The sequence below is a fragment of the Lonchura striata genome, chromosome 22 (genome assembly GCF_046129695.1).
Source record: "Lonchura striata isolate bLonStr1 chromosome 22, bLonStr1.mat, whole genome shotgun sequence".
In the NCBI taxonomy this organism is placed as follows: domain Eukaryota; kingdom Metazoa; phylum Chordata; class Aves; order Passeriformes; family Estrildidae; genus Lonchura; species Lonchura striata.
In genome coordinates, this window is record NC_134624.1 from 9836139 (window position 1) to 9862853 (window position 26715).

At 49.6% G+C, this 26715-nt stretch overlaps 2 protein-coding genes across 3 annotated transcripts; one reads left to right on the top strand and one right to left on the bottom strand.

The window, feature by feature from the left end:
• Positions 1–430: 430 nt before the first annotated feature.
• RBM18 (RNA binding motif protein 18) lies at positions 431–11683 on the bottom strand. The gene is made up of 5 exons (XM_021543666.2): positions 11528–11683; positions 6041–6167; positions 5460–5546; positions 3627–3712; positions 431–2304 (listed from the first exon to the last, which is right to left on the bottom strand). Exons 1-5 carry the CDS (start codon positions 11638–11640, stop codon positions 2145–2147), a joined length of 573 nt encoding a protein of 190 aa, XP_021399341.1. The 5' UTR covers positions 11641–11683; the 3' UTR covers positions 431–2144.
• Positions 11684–11701: 18 nt separating this feature from the next.
• MRRF (mitochondrial ribosome recycling factor) lies at positions 11702–25894 on the top strand. 2 transcript variants are annotated; one of them, XM_021543664.2, is made up of 7 exons: positions 11702–11744; positions 13155–13354; positions 13602–13757; positions 14978–15096; positions 17838–17929; positions 23270–23429; positions 24836–25894. In XM_021543664.2, exons 2-7 carry the CDS (start codon positions 13180–13182, stop codon positions 24911–24913), a joined length of 780 nt encoding a protein of 259 aa, XP_021399339.2. In that variant the 5' UTR covers positions 11702–11744; positions 13155–13179; the 3' UTR covers positions 24914–25894. The 2 variants fall into 2 exon arrangements, with proteins under 2 accessions (XP_021399339.2, XP_021399340.2); XM_021543665.2 differs by lacking the exon at positions 11702–11744 and adding an exon at positions 12663–12942.
• The last annotated feature ends 821 nt before the right edge of the window (positions 25895–26715 follow it).

Below are 26715 nucleotides of genomic sequence, written 5' to 3' on the forward strand. Positions count from 1 at the left end.
CCCCGGCGCTCTTCAAATCTCTTTTACCATGGTCTTATGCAAAGTCCCAGGGTTGATGCTCATGAAAAAACAAACGTTTCTGAGCATCTCCCTCCTCCCAGCTCCAGGGTGAGGAAGTCTGGGCTCACTGCGCTGTCGGGAAGCCGCAGCGTTCCCGGGAAGCGCGGGCAGCACCCGCGCCTGCCAGGCCGGCGGCAGCAGGAATGACCACAAGCAGCGACCTGCAGTAAAGCTCCCCCAGGTCTGAGCCCGGCCGAGCGACACACAAGGCACTTCTGTTAGCCACCACGGCAGTGCAAAGAAATAATTTAAAAAAAAAAGACTGATGCTATTGTACCCGGGTTCTGTCAGTGGACTTCGGCTGGTGCCAAGCATTTACCACCCTCACTCACTTCCTGCTTGCCACCCTCGGCTTTCCTGGAGGAAAACATGCATTTTAAATGTTTATTTAGAGCTGTAAGAATTTCAACAAATTGTATTTAAATACAAATAAATATCAAAGGATGTTTCTGATGGGAGCACAGCCACACACCCATTTGAAGCCAGGTATCTTCAGGTATCTTCCTAATGGGAACAGAATTCAGAGCTGTTCTAAACAACGCAGATACAGACCCGGAAAGCTACAAATGTTAGAGCACGCAGCAACAAACACAGGCTGTTCACAGAGGAATGCAAACGGGTGTCACTGACATTTAGAGGGGTACGAACTCGCAAGAATACTACTTTTCCCTCTACTCAGGTACCCAAAACTAGGAAACAAACATTAACAGCACAAGACCTACTTTAGAACAATTGAGGCTTTCAACAATCCTCTGCCACAGACAGGCACGGCTCGTTCCAGGTGCTGGGTTTGGCAGCAGGAAGCCAGCTCTGCCTGGAGGGAGGTGAGCTGCTGCTGCAGGAATACAAACCTCCCTGGGCTGTGCCACTGAGCCACTCCTGCCTGCACGAACTGGGGCTCTTCCCAAATTGTTTTTCTCCTCCTGCTAGAGACCACCATTAACCAGCTTGGGGGGAGCAGCTCAAGAGTGACCGATGAGGTCTGACAGGACTGGGGAGGCAAGATCAGACCAGTGTCACCAGGACGAGATCTCTGACATCCTCCTGGCACATGCAGCCACAGCACTGTGTGCACAAAGGAGAAAAATGCTGCCAGAAAATGTGTGTTCCTTAGATTTCTATTTTGCAGACATTTAGAGGGAAAATGTGCTGATGCTTCAGAGCAATGCCTTCCATCAGATCTGTGGATTTTGCCCTTGGGACAGTCCCAGCTCACCAGGAACACTGGTACCACCTTACACCAGAGGCAGCTGACCACCTTTGCCAGTCCATGGAAACCAAAGCTGGGCAGGACAGGGAGCAAACACCAAATTCATGGCTTGCAGATGTCTCAGAGGCTGCAGTTACTCCCACACTGCCACACCTGGCTCATGAGGAGCTGCCACCATCAGGGATCACTGAACACAAATGCCAAAGCTCAGGGCACAGCACAGACCTCAGTGGGTTGTAAGTACACCAATTCCTACATGCAGGCACACACCTACAGCCTAAATGACACTGAAAATACCTGTGCTGTGTCATTACCATGTCATAAAGTAACATTGTGGAGTGTGCAAATCAAAATGCAAAATCAATTTGCCTTGGTGCATATAAAATATCACATGCACAGTTACTAAAGGTGTTGCAAGATCTATTTCAAATTAGTTTTATTGAGATGAAAAAGTTTTTCCATTATAACTACAGAATGTTAATCAAAACCAAGTGCTTCCCCTTCCATTAAAACATGAATTGGAATACATTTTGTTCAAAAATACTTTAAAAAGTAATCAGTTAAATGGAGTATTTTTGGATGTGCTTTACTCCGAACGCTGGTTACTGTTTCTAATCTGGCTAATGAATGCACACTAACAAGAGGTTGCCTGTGTGTTCATCAGAGGCTTTCAAGGGAACCTCTTTCTCTGAACAGCCTTCAGCTGTGAGCTGCACAGGCAGGAGCTGCAGACCCTCAGGTGTGACAGAAGGCTGTGCTGGCCGTGCCCTGCTCAGGTGGCATTGTCCTTCCCACTCTACAAAAGTACAAAAGCATTGGAGGACTCCAGGTATACAAAGCAGTGTTTCTTGCTACCATCATCCATTCATAAGCATCATCTTCTGGATTTCCAGGCAGCTCTGGAGTAAGGAGTAGTCCTTTTCTTATCTGGTGGTTTGAAGTAAGAATAAACAGGTGCTGAAGGATATTCTGCGTCTGGATTTTCTGCCATCATTTTCAGCTTGGCTTCAATGGCCTTGATTTTTGCACTGACACTGGAAAGAGAAAAAGCAGAAGGGAAATTGAGCTTGATCTTAGCATGAAGCCCAACTACAGAAATCCAGAGATTCTGCTGACATGAGAATCCTCCCTGCACAAGGAGGGGCCAGGCAGCCCCCACTGCTGCATCCACAGCGAGGCAGGAATGCACTGCCCAGAGCCCACACTGATGCATTTCAACCTCTGCACTGGTTTGCTTCTCCAAGAGACACCTCAGCACCCCAAAACAATGGCCCCTGCACCTATTCAGTGCTTTCTTGAGGACCCTGAGTGAGACAAGAACACGGCAAGGCTTCCTACTTCATGTGAAATGATGTCATTTCAGGAGGTCTGAGCATGTGCAGCAGAGCAGAGCTCAGAGCAGGCTGCTGGGAACAGCAGAGAAATGAAAGCCAGACTTCCTCCCAGCTACAGCCTGCTCGGGATGGGAAAACCCCAGACTCTAATTAGGTCAGGAAGAAACATTATTTCAGCATTAGCAGGGTTTATCCCAAAGGGAGAAGCTATCCTAGGTTACACCCCAAATTCCTAGGACTTTGTTATTCGCTATCCTCCGTTGGATATGGACTGGGAGGAATGTTCCCTTCCCCACTGTGGGGATTCTTGCACCATCCATCCTCACTAGAACAACCCCTGTGTGCCACTGATGCAGTGAACAATCTGCATGACTCAAACCCCTCTGCTCTTTCCCTCCTAGCCTGTTCCTTCTGAATTGCAAGCTCATTTTATCTCTGGGCAAGTGCATTAATCTGGTGCTGGTTCCTCACAGGGTTCCACTGACAGGAGACAGAGGAAAACCACACAAACAAACTGAGAATTAGCAAAGCAGCTATGTGCTTTAGGTAAATGCAGTGGTTGGAGAATTTAACCACATCCCACAGACAAGATCTACAGGCAAAAAAACACTGGCAAAAAAAAAAAGTTCTGTGTGAAGTTCTACCTGTGACTTTGTTTTAATCTTCTGCCAGTATTGTGGAACTTCTTGCTCATAAGCATTTTGCTGAACCAAATTAGTCCAGTAAAAACCCAATTCACATGAAGTGCAGAGATTCTGGCCAAAGGAGCTGGAGTGCCCCACCTCACCTCGTACCCTTCCCACAACCCACTGGCTTTGCGCGTTGGAAAATAAACTTCCAGTCTGAAGTGTCCCACATCAAGTGAGCGACTTCACAAGCACTGCCCTTTCAAAAACAGCTTTTTGCCGTGCTAGATTTTTAACACAAACAATGCCAATAACTCTAAACCTTATTGAAATGGAAGAAGTTGATCCCCTGCCAGTCCCACAGCAGGGTCACCTCTCACCCAACCCACCTCCTACCTTAGGTTGGACTGGGGTGGCTCCGTGCTGGAAGATGGCTCCAGACTGATTGGAAGGATCTTCTCATTTTTATTGTGATCATATCTCTGCAAGCAAGAGACCAAGGATTGAGTCAGCTGCAATCAGGAACAAAGGAACATTTCCCACAGATGGACTTTAAAGCTGGATTAACATCGCCTCAGGTTTTGTGGAGCTTTTGCTAGGAAAGATTTTGGTGGCCAAACACTGAAACAAATCCCAACCACAATATTTGGTTAGTACCAACATGGAATGCAGGCTGGATACCGAACAGTTACGTGCATTGTACTGTGGATCCTTAAACCTTATCCTGTCACTTCTTGTTCCCCTCTACATAAGGCAGGAAGCACAGATGGTAAATTTGAAGGTAACTACTGCACTGTTTGCTGTGCTCTTTATGTGCAGAGCCAGAAGGTAACCCAAGCACACATCTGCTATTGGGCAGTCCTGGCAGAAAAGATGGGGAAAAAAAGGGAAAAAAAATCAGTTGGGAACCCCCTCCTTTCTGTAGAAGGCAGCTTATGAGTCTGTCATCTCTGTGGGCAATGGGCCTCCTGAACTATTTGCAGTGTTCTGCTTCCTTATTTCGCTTGGCACAGAGTCAGGTTTGTTTTTCAGCAGAGCTGCTCAAACCGACAGTGTCTGGTGAGCCCTGGCCACTCATCTCAGAGCTGCTCAGCACCGTGCTGCTCTTGTCTACAACAAACCCTTGTTACAATAAGCCAAAGTTTTGCGCTGTTAGGTCTTTCCATTCAGGGATTGGAAAATGCCACGTGAAGCGAGGTGATTATTTATGCACGTTCCTCCCCAGACCCGGAGCAGCTGGGCAGACACTCACTCCTCCAGCTCAGACTCCTTTCGTGGCCTGATCATTCCTCAGGCATCCGGAAGCACGTGGCACTCCAGCAGCTCCACAGATACAGAAAATGGAGACTGGCTTTGCACAACCTTGGTTGTGCTGGCAAGAGCCCTGGAAGTCAGTAACTGAAACAATGTGGTCTCCTTTAACAAAGATACCTGCTTGGGGTTTTTAAGCATCAGAAACACTACTATACTTGATAAGACAAAGCAGAGAGCTGCTGGAAGGATAATCAACTGAAAGAAAACTACACAAAGGAAAATAGCCACAGGCCTCTCTGCCTCCCCCGAAATCTGTTTATCTGCAAAAGAAGTTATTGAAAATAAATTGCTTTATCAAATACAAGATAGTAAATAACTGTAGGAGAAACAAGACAAGAATTTTAAAAAATGAAAATAAGGATGTTCCAGAAGGAGCTGCCTAAGTCAATCTTAAAAACTTGATTGTTTATGTGACGGAGCAAGGAATAAAAGGATATTTAGCTTAGATGCAGAGTATGTTACTTTAAAGTCAAAACTAATTAGAGCTGCTGCCACATAAGTGCTTTCAGAAGTGGAACCAAGTAACACAGTAACCGGTAATTGGGAATTTCCATACCTCTCCTATGCAAAAAAACCACAAAGGGAAGGATTCAAACTTCCAGCCAATTACTCACTAAGTTTGGGTAAAGTTAAAACATGGGCATTTATAGAAGTAATCTGTTCACACTGCTCTGAGCAGAAACCCCCTCCCAAAGAACCCCAGGTTAAAGGGCCTGTCCTCACTCACAGCTAATCCAGCCCAGCTTGGGCAGACAGCAGAAGCTGCAGACTGTAAACATCAACTCTCCAAGTTATTCCCTAGAACAGACTGAAATTATTTCGCCAGGCCCAGACTGCCTTGATAAAAAGGCTTTATTATTAAAGCTTTTCAGTTTTGCAAACTAAAAGCAAATCTTCCTTGCAGAGCCAGCTTACCTTGACTTGTGCGTGTGCCCACCGCACCACCAGCTTCTTGGACAGGGCCAGCTTCCCATTGAGACACTGGATCGCCTTCTCTGCTTCCTGCACAGGAAGACAGCTCCATAAACAAACCAAGCCTATAGTCAAAACCCACTGACATGGAAAGAGTCCTTTTTTCTTTGTTATTTGTCAGCTCACTGACAGCACAGAAAGTCTACCCCACTGTATCCCAATCCAGGGACACCTTGGAAAGACTCCCAGTAACCAGACTTTATCTGCCTTGCTGCTTCACCTTGCTGGGAATGATTTCCTAGATGCACAGTGTTAGGGCTCTTCTGATATCTTTATCACCAGCTGCAAAACGGACCGAAGAACTGGCCCTTTAGAGCATTAAAAAGCAGGAGTCAGGCGAAGACAGCAGAGGAAAAAGAAAATCACTATTGCTACTTCCAGGAGCAGTCACAAAGTGGCTGTAACAGAGAAGAGCTGTTAGAATCTGTGAGTTTGTGTAGACAGAGTACTGAATTTAAGTTTTCCTGTAAAATGGGGCAGAAGTCAGTCATTTTTATCAGAACTTTAGATAAAAAGCAACTTACCTGTTTGGTTTCAAAGTTGACAAAACAGTAACCCCTGGGCTGCCCTTCCAGAGCACCAGACTTGTGGAAGAGGAAGTCAAATTGCTTTACTTTGCCAAACTTCTGAAGGAGCTTGAGGAGGTGATATCTGAAGGGAAGAGAAAACATTTATGACATGTCTCATCCCACTGACAGTGAGGAGATAGAGAGGAACCCCTGACACACACAGAGCTCACACTCAGCTGTGTCACACACACATTCCCAAATCCCTGCAGAGGTGGGTGCCCTGGGCAGCACCCCTCCAGCATCCACAGCTCTGAGCAGCATTACCAGTGACTTCCCAAAAGCCCAAGGCACAAAGTTCCCTCCCTGCAGTGCCAGCTGAAGGGCACAGAGATCTATTAATAGCTGCCTTTTGGACAATTATGCAATGGCTCCCAAGGGGTTGGGAGGGCTTTGCCTTCTGCCTCACTAAATAACTCCTACTTTTAAGTATAACCCTCCTGTCTTCCCCTCTCTAGCCTTGATGTGACCACCTGAAGCTCCATCCCCTGTACTCCTGTCCCAGCACAAGCACTCTGAGCCCACAGCACCTGCATCCCTCAGGACCCTGCTCCTGCTGCCCTCCCTCTCCCAGAACAAACCCACCCCTGCCCTGTGCCAACCGTGTCAGTGCTCTGGCCAAGGGCACCCCAGGGCACACAGGCATGTGGCTGGAAAAGATGAGGGTACAGAAAGACAGAAGAATAAACAGAACAACCTGCAACAAGGAATTGCCAGGAGGTCTCAACAAAAAAAAAAAAAAAAAAAAAAAAGGCACCAGCCAGCCCTCAGTATCATCCAGCCTAAATCTGCCAGTGCTTCTGGCTCAGACAGCTTTTCAGTGACATGCTCATGGAAGTCAGACACTTTTGTAGCCAATTATCTTCCTGCCATCCAGTGGAGAGTGTGCTGTTTCCAATAAAACTGGGGAAAGCCAGAGTAAATCTGTCTGCTTAGTATCTGGCGCATTGAGCAACTTAAAACAAGGAGCACACATGCTGTACAGGCCACATCTAATCCTGAAAGTTCTCTGCAGCTTTTTTCGGTTCCCTGGGATTGAAGTGTTTAACAACACTGGCTGACCCAGGAGAAAAGTGACACTTATTGCTCCTTCACTGCCTGACCCCATCCCTGACATTGAAGAATTATTTAAGTGTTTGATAAGGGTGTCTTAGTCAGGACTCATCTCCTGAGAAGCTGTATAGTGTTTGTTAGCAAACCACGCAGTCTAACCCCAATTTTGAGTGTTTAAGGTAACACTCAGTGCTCAGAGAACCTCCCAGGACAACCCAAGGCACCAGAGGAAACCTCCCATGTCCAGACATGAACGGCCAAGTGCACGAGGCAACTACAGGCACTGTCCAGATGGGAAGGGCAGAAAACATTTTTCCTAATAAAGCCTGATAGGATGTCTGAAAAGAGCTTTAGCCCTTTGTTAAGCTCCAGAAGCCAGGCAGAAAGTTCCAGGAATGTGAGTCATCCCACAGGATGGGTCACAGTGGACATTCAGGATGTGCACTTTTAAAGAGGTGAAGGTGCAGCATGTGTACAGACGAGCAGTGCAGAAGGGCCAAGTTATCCCCCAGGGGAACACACACATTGTCATTGATTATGGAAGGCTTCCTACATCCTCTGGAATACCTATGAGCTCTCAAAGTGCTCTGAAAGCAAGGGGAACTGGAAAGAGCAGGGCAAAGAAAAGGAGCTGATTACACAGTAGCCAAATTTCACCACCTTCACACTTCCAAAAAGCAGACACAGATGTACAAGTAAAAACACTGACTTTGGAGATGTGATGTATAAAAAACTCCACATGTTGGACTTCCAGAGCCTCCAAAATATGTAAACGCACCTCAGGTTTGTTTCTGTAAACAATCTGCTCCATAAAGCCCTCGGAATTCCAGCAGTATGGAAATGAAGTCCTTACCACCAGGATGCTGTTCCCCTTCTGGCCATTACAGAGGCAGGGGAAGGGCAAGAAGGATTCTCCCTGAATTCTGCACTAAAAAACCCTGTGGCTGCCTTGCCAAAAGGAACTCCTTGGGGGTGTTTTTCTATTTCTTTTTCCTGAGAGCATCTGCATTCAAATAAAACCTTCTTAGCAGTGAGGTGATAGTTCCTCCTTTAAACCAATTTTCATCGACAGTATATTAGTAACTTATGTAATCTATTTTGTTTAGAACTCTTTCTCCAACTGTGCCTGCAATTTTACAACTGCAGGTCATCTCCTCTCCGTGGAGCAGCTCAGAAATCCTGTATAATTAATGTTTTAGCTGTGATTACAGTTTGTTATTGTTAAAATACTGAGGGCATTAACAGTAACTTGACAAGTAATTCTTCAGGCCAAGAGGTACGGAAGAAGAAGACTGTCATGGAAAACTTGAAGCCTTATTTGAAAAAAAAAAAAAAAACAAAGAGGTGAGAAGATGTAAAAAGCTTTACTATGGCAACAACGTGGGTCATCCAGAGCTTGGAAGTCGTTGGCACTGCTGCGGCCCCACCGCGCTGTGGCCACCCTCCATCTCCCCTTCCTGTCATCTGATGTGGATGCGAGACAAACCTGCAGCTCCCCCATTTCCTTTTCCTCCTCTCTTCCTCCTGGCACCCCGAGCGCTATTCAGACGCAGGCAAGGCTTCCTCTGAACAATGCTGTCCCAAGGACCCCGCGCGGGGACCGGGCCACATGCAAAACCTATTATTGCGAGGAATTCTGCCCCACTGGGATCTGCCAGCGGGGGGCTGTGACAACAGCTTGTGCACGCATTGTTTTCTAGGTGACACTCATCGAGATGGGATCCTCGACAAGCAGCACGGCAGCTGAGGAAGTTCTACACCCGCCACTCCATACCCGTGGAGAATGAATGGGCATTGAAAGGCTACGGGAAACCAGATCATGTGAACCAGAGAGCTGAAAACGAAATCTGTGCCTGGCCAAAGCGCTGGGAAGTCTCAGGCAGCTTTAGGAACAGAACGGGCAGAGGAGGCAATTCTAGCCCACCTGCCACACAGAGACAGAAGTGAACTAGGGCTTTGCCCCACGGGGTGGGAGCACTGAGGGGTGATGAGAGCACAGAGCTGAGCCACAGCACACGCCCTGCCCTGCCGTGCAGCTGGGCACAAATGATGCTGGTGACACCAAACCAGGAGGAACCACCTGCTGCCATCCTCATGCAGACCCCATGGCAGGGATCTCACGGCTTCCAGAGCGCCTGGAGACACCATCCTCTGTCACCAGCAGCTGTGAGGACCCCTGGTGCCAGCTGTCCTCCTTCCAGCTGCTGAGAACACACTCAGGAGACTCCCAACACCACCTGCTCCCACAGGCAAAGTTTTAAGGGTGCTGGACAGAAGAAGTCACCCACAACCACCATCAGCAGGGAGGAATGCCCAGCTGAAGAGCCACCATAACCCAGTGCCCAGGGCATGTCAGCACCCCCAGCTGAGTCACAGTCACTCGGTGTGTGCAACACCCTCCCAAAAGCATCAGCTCCCAGGCTGTAATTTGTGGGCAGCCCTACATTTATAAATGCTGTTCCTGCAGCTTGTGCTGCAATGTGTACATTACCTATTAACTCCCCAGCACTTGACTGCAGCTCTAGTTTGCTCTTTAAATGGAAGTCTTGGATTGATTCAAGACTTTCTGATCTCATTTCTGCTCGAGAGTGTCACAACCACTTATTAACTCTGCCAACGACTCAATCAACCTTACTCTGTCTTAAACAAATCCAACATAGAAATAACAAAGGCAGATCTTTAAAAAACAGATAAAAGCAACAAATGCAGAAACATTTCATTTTCAGCAGTTTGATTTAGCATATGAGTAGCAACCTCAACAGGAATAATTCAGAGGAACAACTAGAACTAGAGATGTAAGCATGAGAGAATAAGGGTCAAGATGATTTATAGAAATTTACTAACCACATATTTTCTTTACACTGACATTGTGCTAAAAGGCACTTCCTCTTCTTTTATTCACAAGGAAATGGAGATACAACATCATTTGCAAGAGAGGAGTCCCATTTTAAAGCAAAACAAAAAGCAAGACAATTATAAAGTCTGAAATAAGCAGCAAGCACTGTCACTCATCACTGGGCAAACTTTAAACATTTAGGAGCATGAAGCACTGTAGATTTGAGAGCCCTGGAGAAACCACTAAAATCACTTCATCCAAGTGATGAAAATAGAAGATTTTGCCACGTAAACCTATTACTTATCTGGCCAGGATTAAAATGAACAACCTACACTGAAAAGGTCTTTAACAGCACTGAGGATCACCCTGGGCAGTGAAGGATCCAATGCACTGGCACCCTCCGCTCCTGCCCTCAGCCTAAGCCAGCTCCTGAATCCCTGAGGACCCAGCAAACAACACTCAGGAATTCCTGTATCTAATTTCACGTGGTCAGTGAATGTGGACAAACCACAGCGGCAGAGCTGTGGGACAGAAGTGGTAATTAATGCAGAAACCTCCCGAAGCTGAATGGCTGAAATCACAATGCATTAATGATTCCATTTACAGGCTATTAGGGAGCCGCTCTGCTCAGATGAACCACACTCAGAATAAACCCCAGCACCTGCACACACACAAAAAGAACCAGGAAGAAAAAGTATTCCACGACAGGCATACACAATAGTTAATCAAAAATGCTTGTTTGTTGTGAGTGTGTAAAGCCCAAATTGTTTCGGTTTGCTTTCCTTTTTATACAACCTAGAGATTTCACAGCACCCTATCCAAATATTGGACAGCACATCATGTTCCCTTGAAAATTTAGCTGTTCCATTGTTATGCTTGCGCAGGAGATGATTATCCATAGCCTGGAGAAAACATGAAATGCTCACACACACGTTTGATTCATGCATTTACCCCCCTCAGCAGCCACTCCCGCCTCCTCACCATCCACTGCTGCAGTCGCTCTCCTCTGCTGAACTCACCCCCAGCAAAACCCCAAAACAGAGCTGCTGTTTGACACGGACGCCTGCTGCCAGGTCTGCCCTGCCCACCCTCGCTTCTCCACAGACCCCAGCCGCTCTGGGCTCAATTTCCAGGGCTGTGCCTTGCTTTACCATTGTTTGCAGCACTGTCCCCTGGAAGTCTCCAGACATTCTACACTTCCCATATATTCACAGAAACTCTCCAGACATTCTACACTTCCCATATATTCCCAGAAACTCTCCAAACGTCCCACATCTCCCTAGTTTGGAGAGCAGGGCTGTTTTCAGCCCCCGGGCTCCCAGCTCGAGGGGCGCCTCAGGGGGTGCTGTCTGCAGGAAGGACAGGGCAAACCTCGGGCGGCAGCGCCGGCTGCGGGCAGGGCAGGGACCGGGAGCAGCAGCAGCGGCCGGTGCCGGCCGCTGCTGCTGCTCCCGGTCCCTGCCCTGCCCGGGGCGGCGCGGCCCCGCTGCGGGAACAAGGCCCCGTCCGGGGCGGCGCCGCTGCGGGGCGGTGCCGGGGGCTCGGCGCTCACTCACTCGGTGATCTTGGGGTCCAGGTTGCCGATCCAGAGGCGGTGCCCGTCCTGCAGCGCGCCCTCGGACAGGATGGAGGCGTTCTCCAGCGGCAGCGCCTGCCGGCCCGGCTCCATGGCCGCGGCTGCCGGCCCGGGGCCCGCGCAGGCCTCGCCCCGCCCCGGCGCCGCGCTGTGACGCCGCCGGCCCGGCCGATGACGCTCGGCGGGGCCGCGCTGCGGTGAGCGAGGCGGCCGCGCCGCCCTCCGCCGCCTCCCCTCCCCTCCCCTCGGCCGCCGCCGGGCCCCCACCCGGCCCCGGTGCGCGGCGCTCGGCGCGGCTTTCCGCGGGCACCGGGGCCGGCAGGGCCGGGGCGGCGGCAGCGGCGGCAGCGGCGGGGCGGGGCCCGTGCGCGGAACCGGGAGCGGGATGGGCATCGGGACAGGGATCGGGATCAAGATGGGGATAGAGACCGGCATAGAGACCGGGACCGGGACCGGGACCGAGACCGAGACCGGGACCGGGACCGAGACCGGGATCGGGACCGAGACCGAGACCGAGACCTGGATGGGGATCGGGACAGGGATCGGGATCGGGATCAAGATGGGGATAGAGACCGGCATAGAGACCTGGACCGGGACCGGGACCGAGACCGGGACCGAGACCGGGATCGGGACCGGGACCGGGATGGGGATCGGGACAGGGATCGGGATCGGGATCAAGATGGGGATAGACACCGGCATAGAGACCTGGACCGGGACCGAGACCGGGACCGGGACCGAGACCGGGATCGGGACCGGGACCGGGATGGGGATCGGGACAGGGATAGGGATAGGGATAGGGATCGGGATCAAGATGGGGATAGAGACCGGCATAGAGACCGGGACTGGGACCGGGACCGAGACCGGCATAGAGACCGAGACCGGGACCGGGACCGGGATCGGGACAGGGATCGGGACCGGGACCGGGATGGGGATCGGGACAGGGATCGGGATCGGGATCAAGATGGGGATAGAGACCGGCATAGAGACCGGGACTGGGACTGGGACCGGGACCGAGACCGAGACCGGGATCGGGACCGGGACCGGGATGGGCATCGGGACAGGGATCGGGATCAAGATGGGGATAGAGACCGGCATAGAGACCTGGACTGAGACCGGGACCGGGACTGGGACCAAGACCGGGATCGGGACCGGGACCGTGCATCAGGGGCAGGGCAGTGTCCCGGCGCAGGGAGGGCCGTTTGCCCCGGTGGCCGCCGGCGCCGCTCCCCGCTGCCCCAGTCCCGACCCGCCGCTGCTGGAAGTCCCCGGAGCCGCGAGCGGGCCGGGCTGGAATAAACGCTGGGAATGTTGGGGTGTCAGAGCTGCCGAGGCAGAAAGTTTCAGCGCCGCTGATGTGCGGTACCGGGGCGAGCTGCTCCTGCTCAGCAGCCCTGGGTTGGTGTCACGGGCACATCTGGGCAGATGTGCAGAGGCCGGACAGATGCGCAGCAGCTGCGCTGGCGCCGCGGGCACGGGCTGGCAGCCACGGCGCCCTTCCCATGGCATTTTCCCGGTGCCCACAGCACGGAGCTGCCCCCTTGCCCCCAGAGCTGCCACTAAGCCCTGAATCCGTTTGGGTTTAGCCCAGCTGCCTTTCTCTCCTGCAGGTGGGTCAGAGAGGAGCTGTGAGCGATGGCTCTGGCGCTGCGCTGCCTCCGTCCTCTCCCGGCCCTGCTGCTCCGTTCCTCCTTTGCCATGGCCAGGGGGCTGCCCCGGGCCCCCGGAGCCTGCCCGGCCCCGCTCCTGGAGGGCTGCAGGCAGTGTGTCCAGCAGATGCTGCTGAGCAGACAGCTGGCTACCAAAAAAGGTAAAAATGGCAGCTTTTCTCACGGTTTTGCAACCTCTCTTTTAATATTTATATGCATTTTTGTATATTTATTTCTTTTGGTTGATGTGCTCTAGTGGTGAGCTCTTTACTCATTAAAAATACAGTTTGGTTTTACTTCAGTTTATCTTAGACTTGATTCTAAATTTGACCAGGACTTCAATATCACCTTTCTACTTTCTAACTAACTCGTCAGAAATAGAAACTAATTTTTTTGTGTAATCTGCAGCTAAAGGTAAAGGGCAGAGTCAAGCCAAAGTGAATATCAGTGCTGCCCTAGTTGAGGATATTATCAATTTGGAGGAAACCAATGAAGACATGCAGGCAGTCGTAGAAGCTCTGAAAGAAGATTTCAGCAGAAATCTCAGTGTTAGAACCTCACCAGGTTGGTAACTTCCTTGTGTGATGCTCTGTAGCCGGTAAATAAAGATACAAATCCCAGTAATGGACAACTCAGATTTGTTCAAAATCTGTTTTCTTTTTCTGGAGCTATCCACTGGGCATCCAAATCCTACAACCCCAACATCCCAGCTAGAGGCTTTCTTCACCCTGAGCTTGACCAGGAAGGATCCATTTTTGTTAATAGCTTCCTGGAAATAGCTTTTTTAAGTGGGAGATGTCAAAAGTGTCTAACTGAACTGTTTGCAGATGTGATGAAGAAGCAGGTTGTCAGCTAATGGTGCAGTAGGGCAGGAAAAATCCAATTGCCATTAAATTATCCTTTTGGAAATTGCCATTGGGCTGGTGTCTGGCATATGCAAACTTTTTTCTGCTGTGCATCTTTATGGGTAGGAAGCTGTACAAGACTCATTGATGGATTCTGTGTTTTAAGAAGAAATGTGAATGTGTTTGCCTAATCTGCAGTTGCTATAACACTCTGAACATAGGCATTGGTAAGCGTATCAAGTTTCAGGGATAAAATTTAACATTAAACAATGACCAAATTTGGATCATTCACCACCCCAGCTCTGGCAGGGGCACTTCTGTCTTTAATGGAGCTCATTCTCTTAACTATTTATTTTAACCATAGGTATTTTTTTTAATTGCACTGATAAAGTACCTCCTGTCCCATGTGCCTTTTGGCCTGTTAACATTTTGCAGCAGAAAATAGAGAGCAGCTCAGGGAGATTAAGAGTAGCTCAGGGAGAAACTGAATACTTTAAATTAGGCAGTGTACAACACCCCTCTGGGGATCTGGGAAAAAATAGAGGGGTTTAAGACAGCACTGCTAAGTTAAAGACAATATTTGTCTTGATTTTTATAGCAACATTCTGATTTTTAAGTTGTAATAATTAAAACATAACCATTTCCCTTTAATTCTTAACAATCCTGCTTAGTTTTCCTATTCTAGTAGCAAAAACAAACAGGAGTTTTGTTTTCATGTTTTTGTGCTTTAGAGCAGCTTTGAAATATTTAACTTGCAAATATACAGGGGATGCCTGAACACAAACAGCACCTGAATTCTGAATTATCCCTTTATTTTCCTTTGTAACCTCTGCATTTTGCATGGCAGAAGGGAAGTGGGGCAGTGTGGACGTGTTTTTCTTCAGCATCGCTGCACAGTGTTTTGTCACGCTGAAGCTCCCTGTGTTTGGTTCTTTTGAGGGGCCCTGGATCACATAACTGTGATGACAAAAGATGGGAAGTTTCCGCTGAACCAGCTGGGGCAGATCTCACAGAAGTCACCGCAGCTCATGATAGTGAACATGACCAGTTTTCCTGAGGTGAGGACACTTTGGGAGGGGAGATAATTGCCACGGGAACAAACAGGTTGATGCTGAAGAAAGGAGCATTTAGACAAAATCAGTCAAACGTGGCAGGGCTGCAGCCTGGGGCTGGGCTGTGTCACTTTGAGCTGACACAGAACAGAAGGGCATTTTGCTGCTGACAGCAGCTCCCCAGCCCCAGGTGGCTCCCAGAGCAGCTCACCTGCAGCAGCACAGGGTCAGAGGAGAGTTACTGAGTGCTGTGGTTGCTCTCAGGGTTGTATCCAAGGAGTGCCACAGTTACAGGGGTTTGCACTGCAGGCGCTTTCCCTCAGTTGGATCTGTAAAACCACACAAAGCACCATGGACCAGATGCCTGGATTCACATTTCCCATGCATTTAGGTGAAGTCTGAGCACACACACACTCACCTGGACTGCACACATGGCTGCAATGCTGTATCAGCCCTGCAGTATTCATTTCAGTTCCTTGTCAAGATGTGGTCACGCACAGAACCAGACGTGTAGTTGGAATTTGTGTTGGGGACTTCATCAGACGCCTCTGAAACTTGCTTATGTATTACCAGGGCTGGTGGTATCTCTGAGAGTTCATGAGAGAAGCTGTGATGGAGCCTGTGTCCTTCTGAACAGCTTCCCTGGTGGGACTGAGCTGGCTCGTGCTGAGCACTGTCACAGAGCTGGACGTGGGCACTGCTGAGCTTGGCCAGCTCCTCCCTTGACCTTCTCCAGCTCAGAACCTGAATTAAAGGCTCTGGTTTATCTTCTGTGAGAGACAAGTTCTTTTAATTTTCTGCAGAAGCCTTAGACAGGCTGAACGGGGCACCAAATCCAAATCCCAGCTCAGTCAAGCCCTGGTGGTGCCCTGCAGCAGGTCCCAGCAACAGGGCAGCAGGAGAGAGTGCAAGGTTAACAATTCACCCTGCTCCAGGGCTGGAGCTGTGCCAGAGCTTATCTCTATTTATTTTGCAAAGGCTTTCCCCAATTAATTAAGTCAGCAAAGTCTCAGAGGAGGTCAGTGCAAGGCACTTGATGCCTAAGTGTTTCTTAGAGTGTACCCCATGTGTGTAAAGGCTCTGAAGAATGGAGGCCCCTCATCAGCGAGGTCCTGCAGAGTGTCGGCGCTGAGGGGGCCAGGGAAGTCCCTCCATGGCTTATCCCGTGTCCAGGCAGGAGCTCAGGCTGAGAAATGGGCATGTGAGAAATTAAATATCCTCTAGATAGCATTGTCTACATTTGCTTTCTGTGCTAAAGGACCACTTGAACCATTTCTCTCCCTGCAGTTGCTTTTTATACCCATACCTGTTTTGTGATAGATTGAACTAAAACCATTAGAGACAGATCACTTGATGTCATTATTTACATCATACAGTCAGTAGTTTATGACACTGAGAAGCAAATAAAATTGTCTGAAGAGTCTGAGAAGTAAAATAATAATAAGAAAAGACTTGCAGAGCCAAAGTCTGTCTTCGCAAGAGTTATAAAACCAAACAACACTAGATTTTTAAATACAGTTATTCTTTTCACAGTCCACAAGAGGAGGGAGGCAATATTGCAATATTTTCCCTTCTCTCATTCTCCCTTTCCTCTTCTTCTATCTCCTCCAATATCTATGTTAAACAATTTTTACTGAGTATTTCTTTCTTGCAGAACAGGCGCTGTCCATGGAATAACACACTGACATTCCTAACGTGCTGAGATCATTTTGGTTGCATTTTCTCTGCCCTTGTAGTTTCAGGGGACAGCAGTTGTCTCTTTCAGAACACCAGCAGAGCATTCATTTCATTCAGTGATGTCACACATGAGGGACCTGAACAAATCTGCAGAGCTTTAGTTTGTTCCTCAGTTGGCAAAAGCTGAGTTTTAAAAATACAGTCTGAGCTACATAAGGACTGCAGCAGCCTGGAGCTAAAGTTAATGATGGCAAAGAGTATCAGAAATAGCATTGTGCCTGGTAAGAAATGTGAGTGCTACAGGAAAAAAACTCCTGGGGCTTGTCAGAATCAAGAATTAAATGACCTAGCAAAGCCCTGTGAATGTTCTTGGCCAAGCTGTGCTTTAACCCCAAAGCCTGGCACTCTGTAGAGGTGCACTCACACCTTGTGCAGGGGTGAAGCCCTGTAGTCACCCTGCAGTCACCAAGCAAACCTGCCACCCCACCTTCCAAGCACACAGAGTGCCAGCCAGCAGCGAGGGAGTTTTGAGAAGTTAATCCTCAGTAATAAGCTGTAAAATACAGAGCTGGGCACAAGCACTGGTTCCCAGCCATCTGCTACTGCCCTTCTATCCTGTGGTCAGGTTGTAGTAAGTGGTTAAGTTCGTTAGGGTTTCACAATTGGCACTGGGTGATTTCTAGGGGAAAACATTCAACTGGAATTTTTAAATGCTCAGAATCTTTCATCTCCTTTGCCACAGTCAGGCCCTGCCTGGGGAATTTATTGCGGTTTCACTCTGCGTTGCCTCAAACCATTCAAATAGTTTCAAAGAAGCAAAACAGTTTTCTTTTGTTGTTGCTTCCCTTCCCCTCTCCTCCCTCCGTGCCCCCCTACCCCAATACGAGCGGCCGTAGTTTCCCATTCGGGTTGATCAAAGCTCTCTGCACCAATGTAACTTCCTGATCTCACTGGTAACAGAAGTAAATGTTTCCATGTTCCATGGAGATGGATTGCCAACTATTGACAGAGTTCTGGCATATGGGAATGATTATTTCCTAATTCCCTTTACCTTTTGATCTGTTTTACAGAGCACAGCTGCAGCTGCAAAGGCTATAAGGGAGAGTGGCATGAACCTGAACCCCGAGGTGGACGGGACGGTGATTCGGGTGCCAGTTCCCAAGTGAGTATCGATGCCTGAGCTTGTCACCATGCAGGATAACACAGAACACTGCAGTGAGTGCCCTTCAGAGGGTAAACATGCTTGATTGCTGTATATCCCCACGAAGCTGCTCTCCAAAGAGCTGTAGTTCAGCTTTGGGAAAAAATCTGCGCCTTTAGAAGTGTCTTGTGAAACCTCTTGGGAGTGTCTGAGCTCTGTCACCACATCTTGGCATCTGATGATTGGTCTTACTTTTCATCTTCTCTCTGCAGAGGAAACTTGGTCCTAGCTGGCTGCAGCACTTTGAAAGAGAGAGACAAAAGCTTTTGAAACTGTTTTGCTTTAATTTGGGGGCTGATTCTTCGCCGCCCTGCTCTAAATTCCTGCAATTCCACCAGAGCAGCAGTATTGAACCAATGGTAGTGGGGGAGAGTAGCACCTTGCTGCAGAGAGCACTAAAAGGAACTGATGAAAGTGAGAGGAAGGAAATTTGTAGCTTTGACAAAAAAATCTGCTCACTCTTTTGTGTGATACACAGTGTGTTACTGGCGGCTGTATGGAAAATTTGGTATGGGGCTAGAAAAGCAGGTCGGCCCCAGGCAAGGGCTGAGCATCACTTCCCTTACCCAACACAAGTATCTCCCAGACCTTGGACAAGGCAGGAGGTGCTGCTGTGTCCATGCTTCAGTTTGGATCAGAAGTGGTCCTGGCTCTGCCTGGGAATGGGGTCCATCAGATGGAATGAGAAACCTCCCAGCAGCTCCAGCCGCTGACACACAGAGCCTGTCACAGGGCTGGGTGCCACAAGGGAAATTCATGAGTTCCTGGGGGTGCTCAGGCCTTGTGGAGCATCTGAATGCCATGGGCAGGTGTGGCTGGGCATGGTTTCACACCATGGTAAAGACAAACACTCCCACACAGGCCGGGCACAAACCCCTTGCACAAGCAGGTGACTTCTTGGTAGAGATGAACCAGTTATTTCTTGTGCTGTAAATCTCCTTTAAACATTCTGTGGAATTTTACCCAGCATTTTGATCAGAGAAGTCTAATTGCAGCTTTCCGTTGCTGTCGGTGAGAGGGAATGACATTATCATTCTATTTGCTGATTTTCCTTCCCCGTGCTCCCTGCCCTTCCCCCATTCCTCAGGAGAGGAGGCAGAGGAGGAGGAGGGCACCATTATCTTCGTAATTGCTGAGGCTCCCGGGTTGCTGCACAGTGGTTTGATTGTTAATGGGCACTTGGGTCATCCTTGAATACGAATTGCAGGGGAGGAAACTCCAAAACTGCAAATCCCGAGCTTTAACAAAATACTGTGTTTTTAAACAAATGTGTACGGTCCGTCACTACCTTCCGTGGTGCTGAGAGCTCAAGCAAGGCTTCTCTTTGCAGGGAAGCTCTGCCTCGTGTGCTCCTGTGTCAGGGTGGCAGCTCTTGGTCCTTCCCTGCCTGCTGGGGAGCCTGGAAGTCCCAGGTTAAGGATTTTGGCTTGGGAGCTGTGCCCTGTGGCACTCCAGTCTCTTGTGCTCTCTAGCTCCATGTCTGGGGCTGTGCGAGTTCCAGCCACTTACCAGAGAGACAAACAGTTCCAGCCTTTTAAAACCCCCTAATGAAAAAGACAGGGCAAAGATAATTATATCCCTCATCTACTTCTAAAAATTTTTTAGAAGTTTTGCATTATTTCCAGCATCATGAAAGAATATATGACAGACAGATGCAGTGAAATTGCAGAATTACGTCAGGTGTGCAAAATAAGCAACAAATCAGAAATGAAGAGACAATACTAATATTGGTTCTGCAGACTTTGGTTTTTTATGAAGGGAGGCACAGTAAAACTAAAACCAAATCCAAATTGTCCTTACCTGTCATTATAGCCACTCTTCAGTCTGACCTATCAGCTGGACACACATGTGCCATATTTTGCCTTGTGCAGGTCCAGCTGTGGTCCAGAATGTTTCAACAGAGCACTCAAAAATTGTGTTTGCTTTTCAGTATTTATTCTATCAGTTTAGTTTTTGCAATGCCATTTTAACAGAAAAAATACACTCATGTCGTTGGTGTTTACTTCTGCTGCCTGCCAGGATCCCTCTGCTCCCCAAGGCATTCTCCTGTTTGTGTGGCTAGCACTCCATAGGCAATATTTATTTGTATAAAAATTAGCCTCTGAGGGTTTAAAAATAAAAATTACCAAGAAAAAAAGAAAAAAATAAGAAAGAAAACCATCCATGGGAACATTTGTATTGGTTGATATCTTGGCCGAATTTGACCTGACCTTGTGTCTTTTATGGTATTGCCTCATTTTTAGATTCATCTTTTTTGGACCTATTGTGTTACACTGGATATTGTTTGTAAATCAGTAATATTTTTACACATGCTTTACTGAAAGCCAGATGACTCATTTGAAAGTTTAATGACTCATTGTGAGCCTTTTTTTTTCCCTTTGCCCTTTAAGAAATAAGCAAAGATACCTACTGTGAGGAGAAAGGACCAAAAAATTTCACTTGAAAACACCCCAAAGCTTTTCTGAGCTGCTCCTGCTCATCCTCAGGAGCCTCTCGCCTGCGTTTTATCGAGCAATAAATGTTGCACCCTGTGTTTATCTGCAATTATGAATGCAGAGTGTTTAGTTTAGCCTGCTTTCCTTTAACTGATCCCTCTCCTTCACAGGAAATTCCTGGTGCTGGAGGTACAGGAATCACTCTTACCAGAGAAATGTCTTGTCTTGAGCTGAGCTGGGTTGTCCTCTCTGAGGGTCTGCTCTGCCACACCAGGGGTGGGACATCGAGGGCTGCAGGGCTGGGGGAGGCAGGAAAAAAGATATTCCTCAGAAAAAAAGATGTGATCCCCCTGACATGTCAGTCAGCAGGCTTTGCCCTGGGCCAGGCAGGACAAGGCTGTCCCTGGGGGAATGGCAGGGATTGACCCTGCTGCTCCATGGGCTGCAGGGGAGGGCAGCTGGGTGGAACCTTGTCCTCATTCCCCATCTGACCCCCTTTCCCCAAGTTCACACTTTGTTTTGGATTTAAGAGGGGGTAGGGACAATGGTTACTAGACAGAAAAGAAAACATAGCTAAGAACAGCTTAAAAGTCCCAGATCTCAGGGCAGGATTAAAACAACTGTCCTCAGAAACCTGGGGCCTGGCTGATGTTGATGGATTCCTTAACCAGAAACAGCATCTGCTTGGAAAAGTGTCTGTTTCTGGCATTATTGGTAGCATTGCTGAGAATTTACACACAGTCTGGCTGGAACATAAAACCCGCTGAGAAACTCCCCGGCGCTGCACGGTGATAAAAAGAAATTGGTGTTAATAAAGACAGACAAGGAGGCATGAAAGCTGTGACCCCGTGCCAAGAAGCAGAGGAAATCTGGCAGTGCTGCATAAACAAAAACATTTCCTTCAAGGCTCAGCAGCCCTGGGCAGGCGAGCGATACCCTCGGCACAGCCCCGCTGCTGAGCTGCTCCCTCCCAGCCAGCAGGGATGGGAGAGATTCCCAGCTCCCTCCTGCAGGCTGGGCAGCCAGGATGGACTCCCTGCTTCCCCCCAAAATGCTGCCTGGGAACGTGACCTCAGGCAGAGCTGTGCCCGTGAGCTGGCACTGGGGGTTCTGGGTGCACCAGGGGCTCTGCCTGGGGAGGCTGGACGTGAGAATCCCCAGGGCATCAGTGTTGGGGTGCAGGGGAGCCACAGGGATCCCTGCTCCCTCCTGGGCAGGCATTTGGGCCAGGCTCCAGCCCGTGCTGACCAGAAGGTTCCTGCCACGTGTGGTGAGTTAGGCTGGATTGCAGGAAAAGTTCTTCTCCCAGAGGGTGGTGGGGCCCTGCCCAGGGAATGGGCACAGCCCCAGGGCTGCCAGAGCTCCAGGAGCACTTGGACAACGCTCTGAGGCACTGGGTGGGATTTTGAGGTTGTCCTGTGCAGGGCCAGGAGTTGGACTCTTCCAGCTCAGGCTGTTCTGAGATTCCACGTGACATTCCCTGGCCCAGTCCCTCTGCAGGGAGGGGACAGGCTGGGGTGCCCTGGGTGCCAGGCCTGGGGCGCTGCTCTCTGGGTCTGCCAGCTTTCCTGGCCATCCCAAATTCCTGTAAATACTAACTGCTTCTGGGAAACCTCTTCCCTCTGGCACTGTGAAAGGGGGATGGCTGCCAGAGACCTGCTGTGGGGACGGGCTGAGGGTCCAGCTGTGCCCCCAGAGCCCCCCGAAACCCACACCCACTGAGGGGCAGAGCCCAGGCACTCTCACCCCACATTTCCTGAGCTCTCTGTGGAAAGACTCCTGGCCCCAAGGTTTTGGTGACCCAGGCTGCTGCAGCCAATTTCTAAATACTCCTGTGAAATGTTTATTTTGCAGTATCACCCACACGCATTCTCCTGCTAGTGAGACTCGGGGAGTGCACCGGGGTTTTTCCTTCTCCAAGAGCTATGAAAAGAATTAAAATATTAATGTTAAGCACTAGCAGTTGACAGTGGCCAGCTCTAGGTGCTGGAGTATGACCCGAGCTGAGGGGACACATCAGCCATTCCTGAGCCTTTTATCCCAGACCTCCTCATCACCAGTTTTTAGTTTGGGATAGAAAGTTGAACATTTTTTTGTGACACCAAAGCAGTAACTGGCCCCACATCAGGGGGTGGGTTCACCAAAACTTCTCCTGGTCTGAGTTACCTGTGGTTTACCATGCCCAGCAGCATCCTCTTGTCAACCCAGGTGTTGATATCACCTTGGTGGGAAATCCTGGTCATGGTGAGCTGGAATAAGACTGAGTAAGAGATAAGCTCATCAGCTTCCAGGTACACAATTCAGACTCTTCAGCTGCAGGGAGGCAAATCCGAGTTTCAGGAGCAGACATTTCCTCCTGGCTTTGCAGTTTTGTGCTTTTGGGGATGACACTTTTCACTTGATCTTTCAAGTCTGGAGCTAGATTTTTCCTCTTTCCCACACATGCTTTGGCAGCAGGAAGTAAGGAAAGTCTGAACATTTCAAGATGACTTTCAGGCACTGCAGCAAGACCTATAAAGCAAGATTCAGTCCAAGATCCCCAGCTTAGGGCTGAGCTGGAAATTTTCCATTCTAGGTTCAAGACTGCTTCCTTGGAATGCTGTGCAGAGCTGGCAGATTTTGTCAGGTGGACCAAAGCTGAGTAAAAATGTGTCCTGAGCTGTTCAGTCCCTCTGCCCTGAGACAGTGTCTCCACACTGAGCCAGCTCCATCTAAACCCAGCAGCTTTTGTGTGTCCCTGGGCAGGACAGCACCACTTGGACAGGATCACTCATTTACCCAGAGTCCTTCACAGAAAATAAGTCTGGCTGTGCTCCACATGACACTGCTTTTCCTTTTGGTGTTTTCCCTCTCCTCTCTCTCCCAGGGTCACGAGGGAGCACAGGGAGAGCCTGGCCAAGCTGGCCAAGCAGTTCACCAACAAATCCAAAGAGGCCCTGAGAAAGGTGAGAAGCAAAAGCATCACCCAAGTAAAGAAGTCCAAGAACAAAGTGTCAGAAGATACCATCTGGCTGCTAGAAAAGCAGGTAATTTTTCTTTCTGTCACGTTTTGGTGTCCCACAGCTCAGTGGTTTGTCCCAGCCCTTGCTGACAAATCCTCAGCACTGAGAACCCAGCGGGGCAATAGATGGTTCTGGGCTGAATTTCTGGACCTGGCAATGACATTTTTATCTGCCTTTTCATTGTGAGATTTTGGGCTTCAATCTCAAAGCCAGGTTTAGAATCTGAGCCGTTGTAAGCTGACACATGGAAAAAGAATTCCCCAAAAGCTTTTGTACTACGAGGGATTGTTGCACAAACCAGCAGAATTTAGGGAGCGAAACAATCCATGACCATGGCTGTACCACCACTCATGCCATGCCTGGCCACTGCAAATGTGTTAATGAGCATTGCTCCAGTTGTTATTAATGAAAAGGCTTGCAAGATTGTCTCTGTTCTGAGTTTTTGGCTCCAGTTCAGGAAAATACTTAAGCACATGCCTAATTCCCTAAGAGCAGATGTCACTAAAGTCAATTACTTGGGCATAAACTCAGGCACAAGCCTAAGTGTTCTGCTGAATTGATGCCTCTGAAGGCAGGCCATTACTTCTTAGCTGTTTGTTTATTAACAGCTAAAGTTAGATACATTGCAAATGCTCTGGGACAGTTCTGTGTGTGCTCACAAAAATAAACATCGATATACAGAGCGTTTGTGCAAGCAGGAAAAATGGCCATGCCATTGTAACCAAATCCTGCAGGAAGCCTCTCTCCCAGAGCACACAGATGGTGCTCTGCACTGGTAGAGGTAACAGCTCCAGTGGAATTCCTTTCTTGTACCCAGATTCTTCATTATCAGCAAAGGTCATTGCCAGACCCTGCAGACAAGCAGATCTTGATCCCATGAAACCAGTGCAAAACACACGGTGTGCTCCAGCCTTTACCTGCCTGATTTCATCCCCTTTGCATACTGGCCATGTCCATCTCTTGTTACCAAGAGAGCTGATCCCTAGGCAGGGCTTGTGCAATCACCATTTTATTTCTTTTTACAAAAATAAACAGATTGTTATGTGATGTGTCAATTCCTGGTATGTGCACAGGACATCACCTGTGAGTCCCTTACAGCCCCTCTTCCCTGCTGCCAGCACCAGCAGCTCTGGCTCTGCCCTGAGGCTCTGTTAAACCTCACCAAGGCACTTGAGCAGCTCAGCCAGGAGTTTGTGTGGGCATCTCTTTTCAGAGCCTTGGACCAGTCCCTGCTCACAGCCCAGGTGCCAGGCGGGCACAGATTCCCTGAGGGCTGGTGGGAGCCCCCAGGGAGAGCCACTTACTGCCCCAGCACTACTGGGGTTCTGCTGGCACTTCCAGCTTTGTTCCAAAGGGTGGTTTGGTCATTCCTTTCCCATTAAACTGGCATCACCTCACCCAGAGCTCTGATTTGTACTGTCTTGCCACAGATCCAGCAAATGGCAGATGAGGCTGCCACGGAGATGGACAAGCTGCTGGCAGCAAAGACCAAGGAGCTGCTTGGATAAACACCATCCCAAAGGCCACACTGCCCCTGGAGCAGGAATGCACTGCCACTGCCAGCACCCATCCCTGCCTGGGCCCAGCAGCCTTGGCGTGTGCTGGAGGGAGGGGAGAGCTCTCCTTGCTGTCCTTTATCCAGCTGGGAACAGAACTGGATGAAGTGAGATCAAAAATAAAATACCAGGAAGGAGAACTGGAAACTGCTGGAGGCACAGAGGAAGGACTGCCCTGCTCACTTTGTGCCCCATCTTTGCCCCACACCTTCAGCCCCCTGGAGCCAGGGCCACCCACGAGAGGAGCCTGCCTGTCCTGCTGCAAACCTCAGCATTTATTTCTGCTTGAAATAAAGTCAAAATGAGGTGTGGAGCAGCAGCCTCACAACAGCCAGGTCCTGGTTGCTGTGTTCCCTTGGCTCTCGTGTTTGCCCCGTGCCAGGCAGCAGGGTGGGAAGGGATGAGGGAGCTCAGCACAGCGTGGGCAGGGCTCTGTGGGGAGAGAACTGAAAGCAGTGCTGTCAGCACAGCTGCTTTAGCCAGGACTGAGACAACCTAAAGCCAACAGGAACTTCCCAAAAGCAGCATCTGCCTCTCCCCAGCCATTACAAAACTCCTGTGAGTCTCTGGCACGTCAGCTGAGGGGTTGGAGGAGGTGCAGCAGAGCAGGTCCTGAGCTCGTGGCACAGCTCAGCCCCTCGCTGTGAGCAGGTACTTCCCGAGGGCAGGGGCAGGAAGGTGGTGGCAGCCCCCAGCCCTGCTCCCAAGGCACTTGAGTTCAAAGAGCACCAAGTGCTCTGCACTCCTTAAATAAACAACTCCCCAAAAGTTAGTTTGTGTGCCGTGGGGAGGGGGAGGAGGATGAAGGATTTGCTCTGCTAGGGCCCCACATGTCAACAATTTCTCTGCTTTGTGTATTTTGGCCAAAGCCCTTACCATGATAAATGAATAAAGGAAGATGGCGAGCCCAGGGCGGTTCCACAGCTCGGGAAATTGCTTTCAGCCGATTACTGGATTTCTTTTGACATTTATCAACTGGGCTTTTTTTTTTTTTTTTTTTTTTTTGCCATTGTTGCAGCCTCAGCATCCCCACAGCAGCCTGTGCTGGAAGGGTTTCCCTGATACCTGCCCAGGAGCAGCAGCTGCTGGGCTGGGAGCTCCACAAAGCCAGGGCAGGTGGAGAACTGCTGCTGCTCATGGAGGCTTCTCCAGCCTCTCCCCATTCTCCAAGCCCTTGGGGTGGTGGCAGTGCACTGGTGGAGGCAAGCAGTGGAGCTACAGGGGGTCATGTACCTGAGAATTTCCCAATTATTTACCACTACACAAGGAATAAAACCTGTGGTAAAACTATCCTGGTGCTGGGCCGGGCAGAGAGCTGCCTGGATGGTTGGGGATCCCATTTACCTGCATCCTTCTCTCACCCCTGTGCCCTGCATCAACCAGGAGCAGCCACAGGGCCCACAGAAACTGCTCTCAGCCCTGGTACCACCAAAGCAGGGCAGACAGGACATGGACCTGGGCAGCTGTGCCCCCACTGTCCATCCTGCTCCCTGTGGGACAAGCAGAAACAACAGCACAGCCCCAGCACCTCCCAGTCCCACAGAACCACCCAGGAAAAGAGAGGATGGGCACTCACCACTGGCTGGTTCACAGGGTGGGCCTGGCGAGGTCCCACTTTCCCTTTGCAGCACAAATCACCTGCTGCTCCACATCAGGAGCTGCAGCACAAGGTCTGCCTGCTCCAAACACTCCTCCACTGGCACCAGCAGGAACCTCTCACTTGGTTCCAGCCTGGATTGCACCCAGAGCTGATA

What these genes read in the sequence shown, in the direction of transcription:
- MRRF (XM_021543664.2), top strand. Translation starts at nt 13,180, where the DNA reads ATGGCTCTGGCGCTGCGCTGCCTCCGTCCTCTCCCGGCCCTGCTGCTC. An exon ending in CAGTGTTAGAACCTCACCAG is followed by an intron (nt 13,758 to 14,977) that starts GTTGGTAACTTC and finishes GGTTCTTTTGAG; the next exon opens with GGGCCCTGGATCACATAACT. An exon ending in ATTCGGGTGCCAGTTCCCAA is followed by an intron (nt 17,930 to 23,269) that starts GTGAGTATCGAT and finishes TCTCTCTCCCAG; the next exon opens with GGTCACGAGGGAGCACAGGG.
- RBM18 (XM_021543666.2), bottom strand. Translation starts at nt 11,640, where the DNA reads ATGGAGCCGGGCCGGCAGGCGCTGCCGCTGGAGAACGCCTCCATCCTG. An exon ending in CTGGACCCCAAGATCACCGA is followed by an intron (nt 6,168 to 11,527) that starts GTGAGTGAGCGC and finishes TCTTCCCTTCAG; the next exon opens with ATATCACCTCCTCAAGCTCC. An exon ending in CCACCCCAGTCCAACCTAAG is followed by an intron (nt 2,305 to 3,626) that starts GTAGGAGGTGGG and finishes TTCTCTTTCCAG; the next exon opens with TGTCAGTGCAAAAATCAAGG.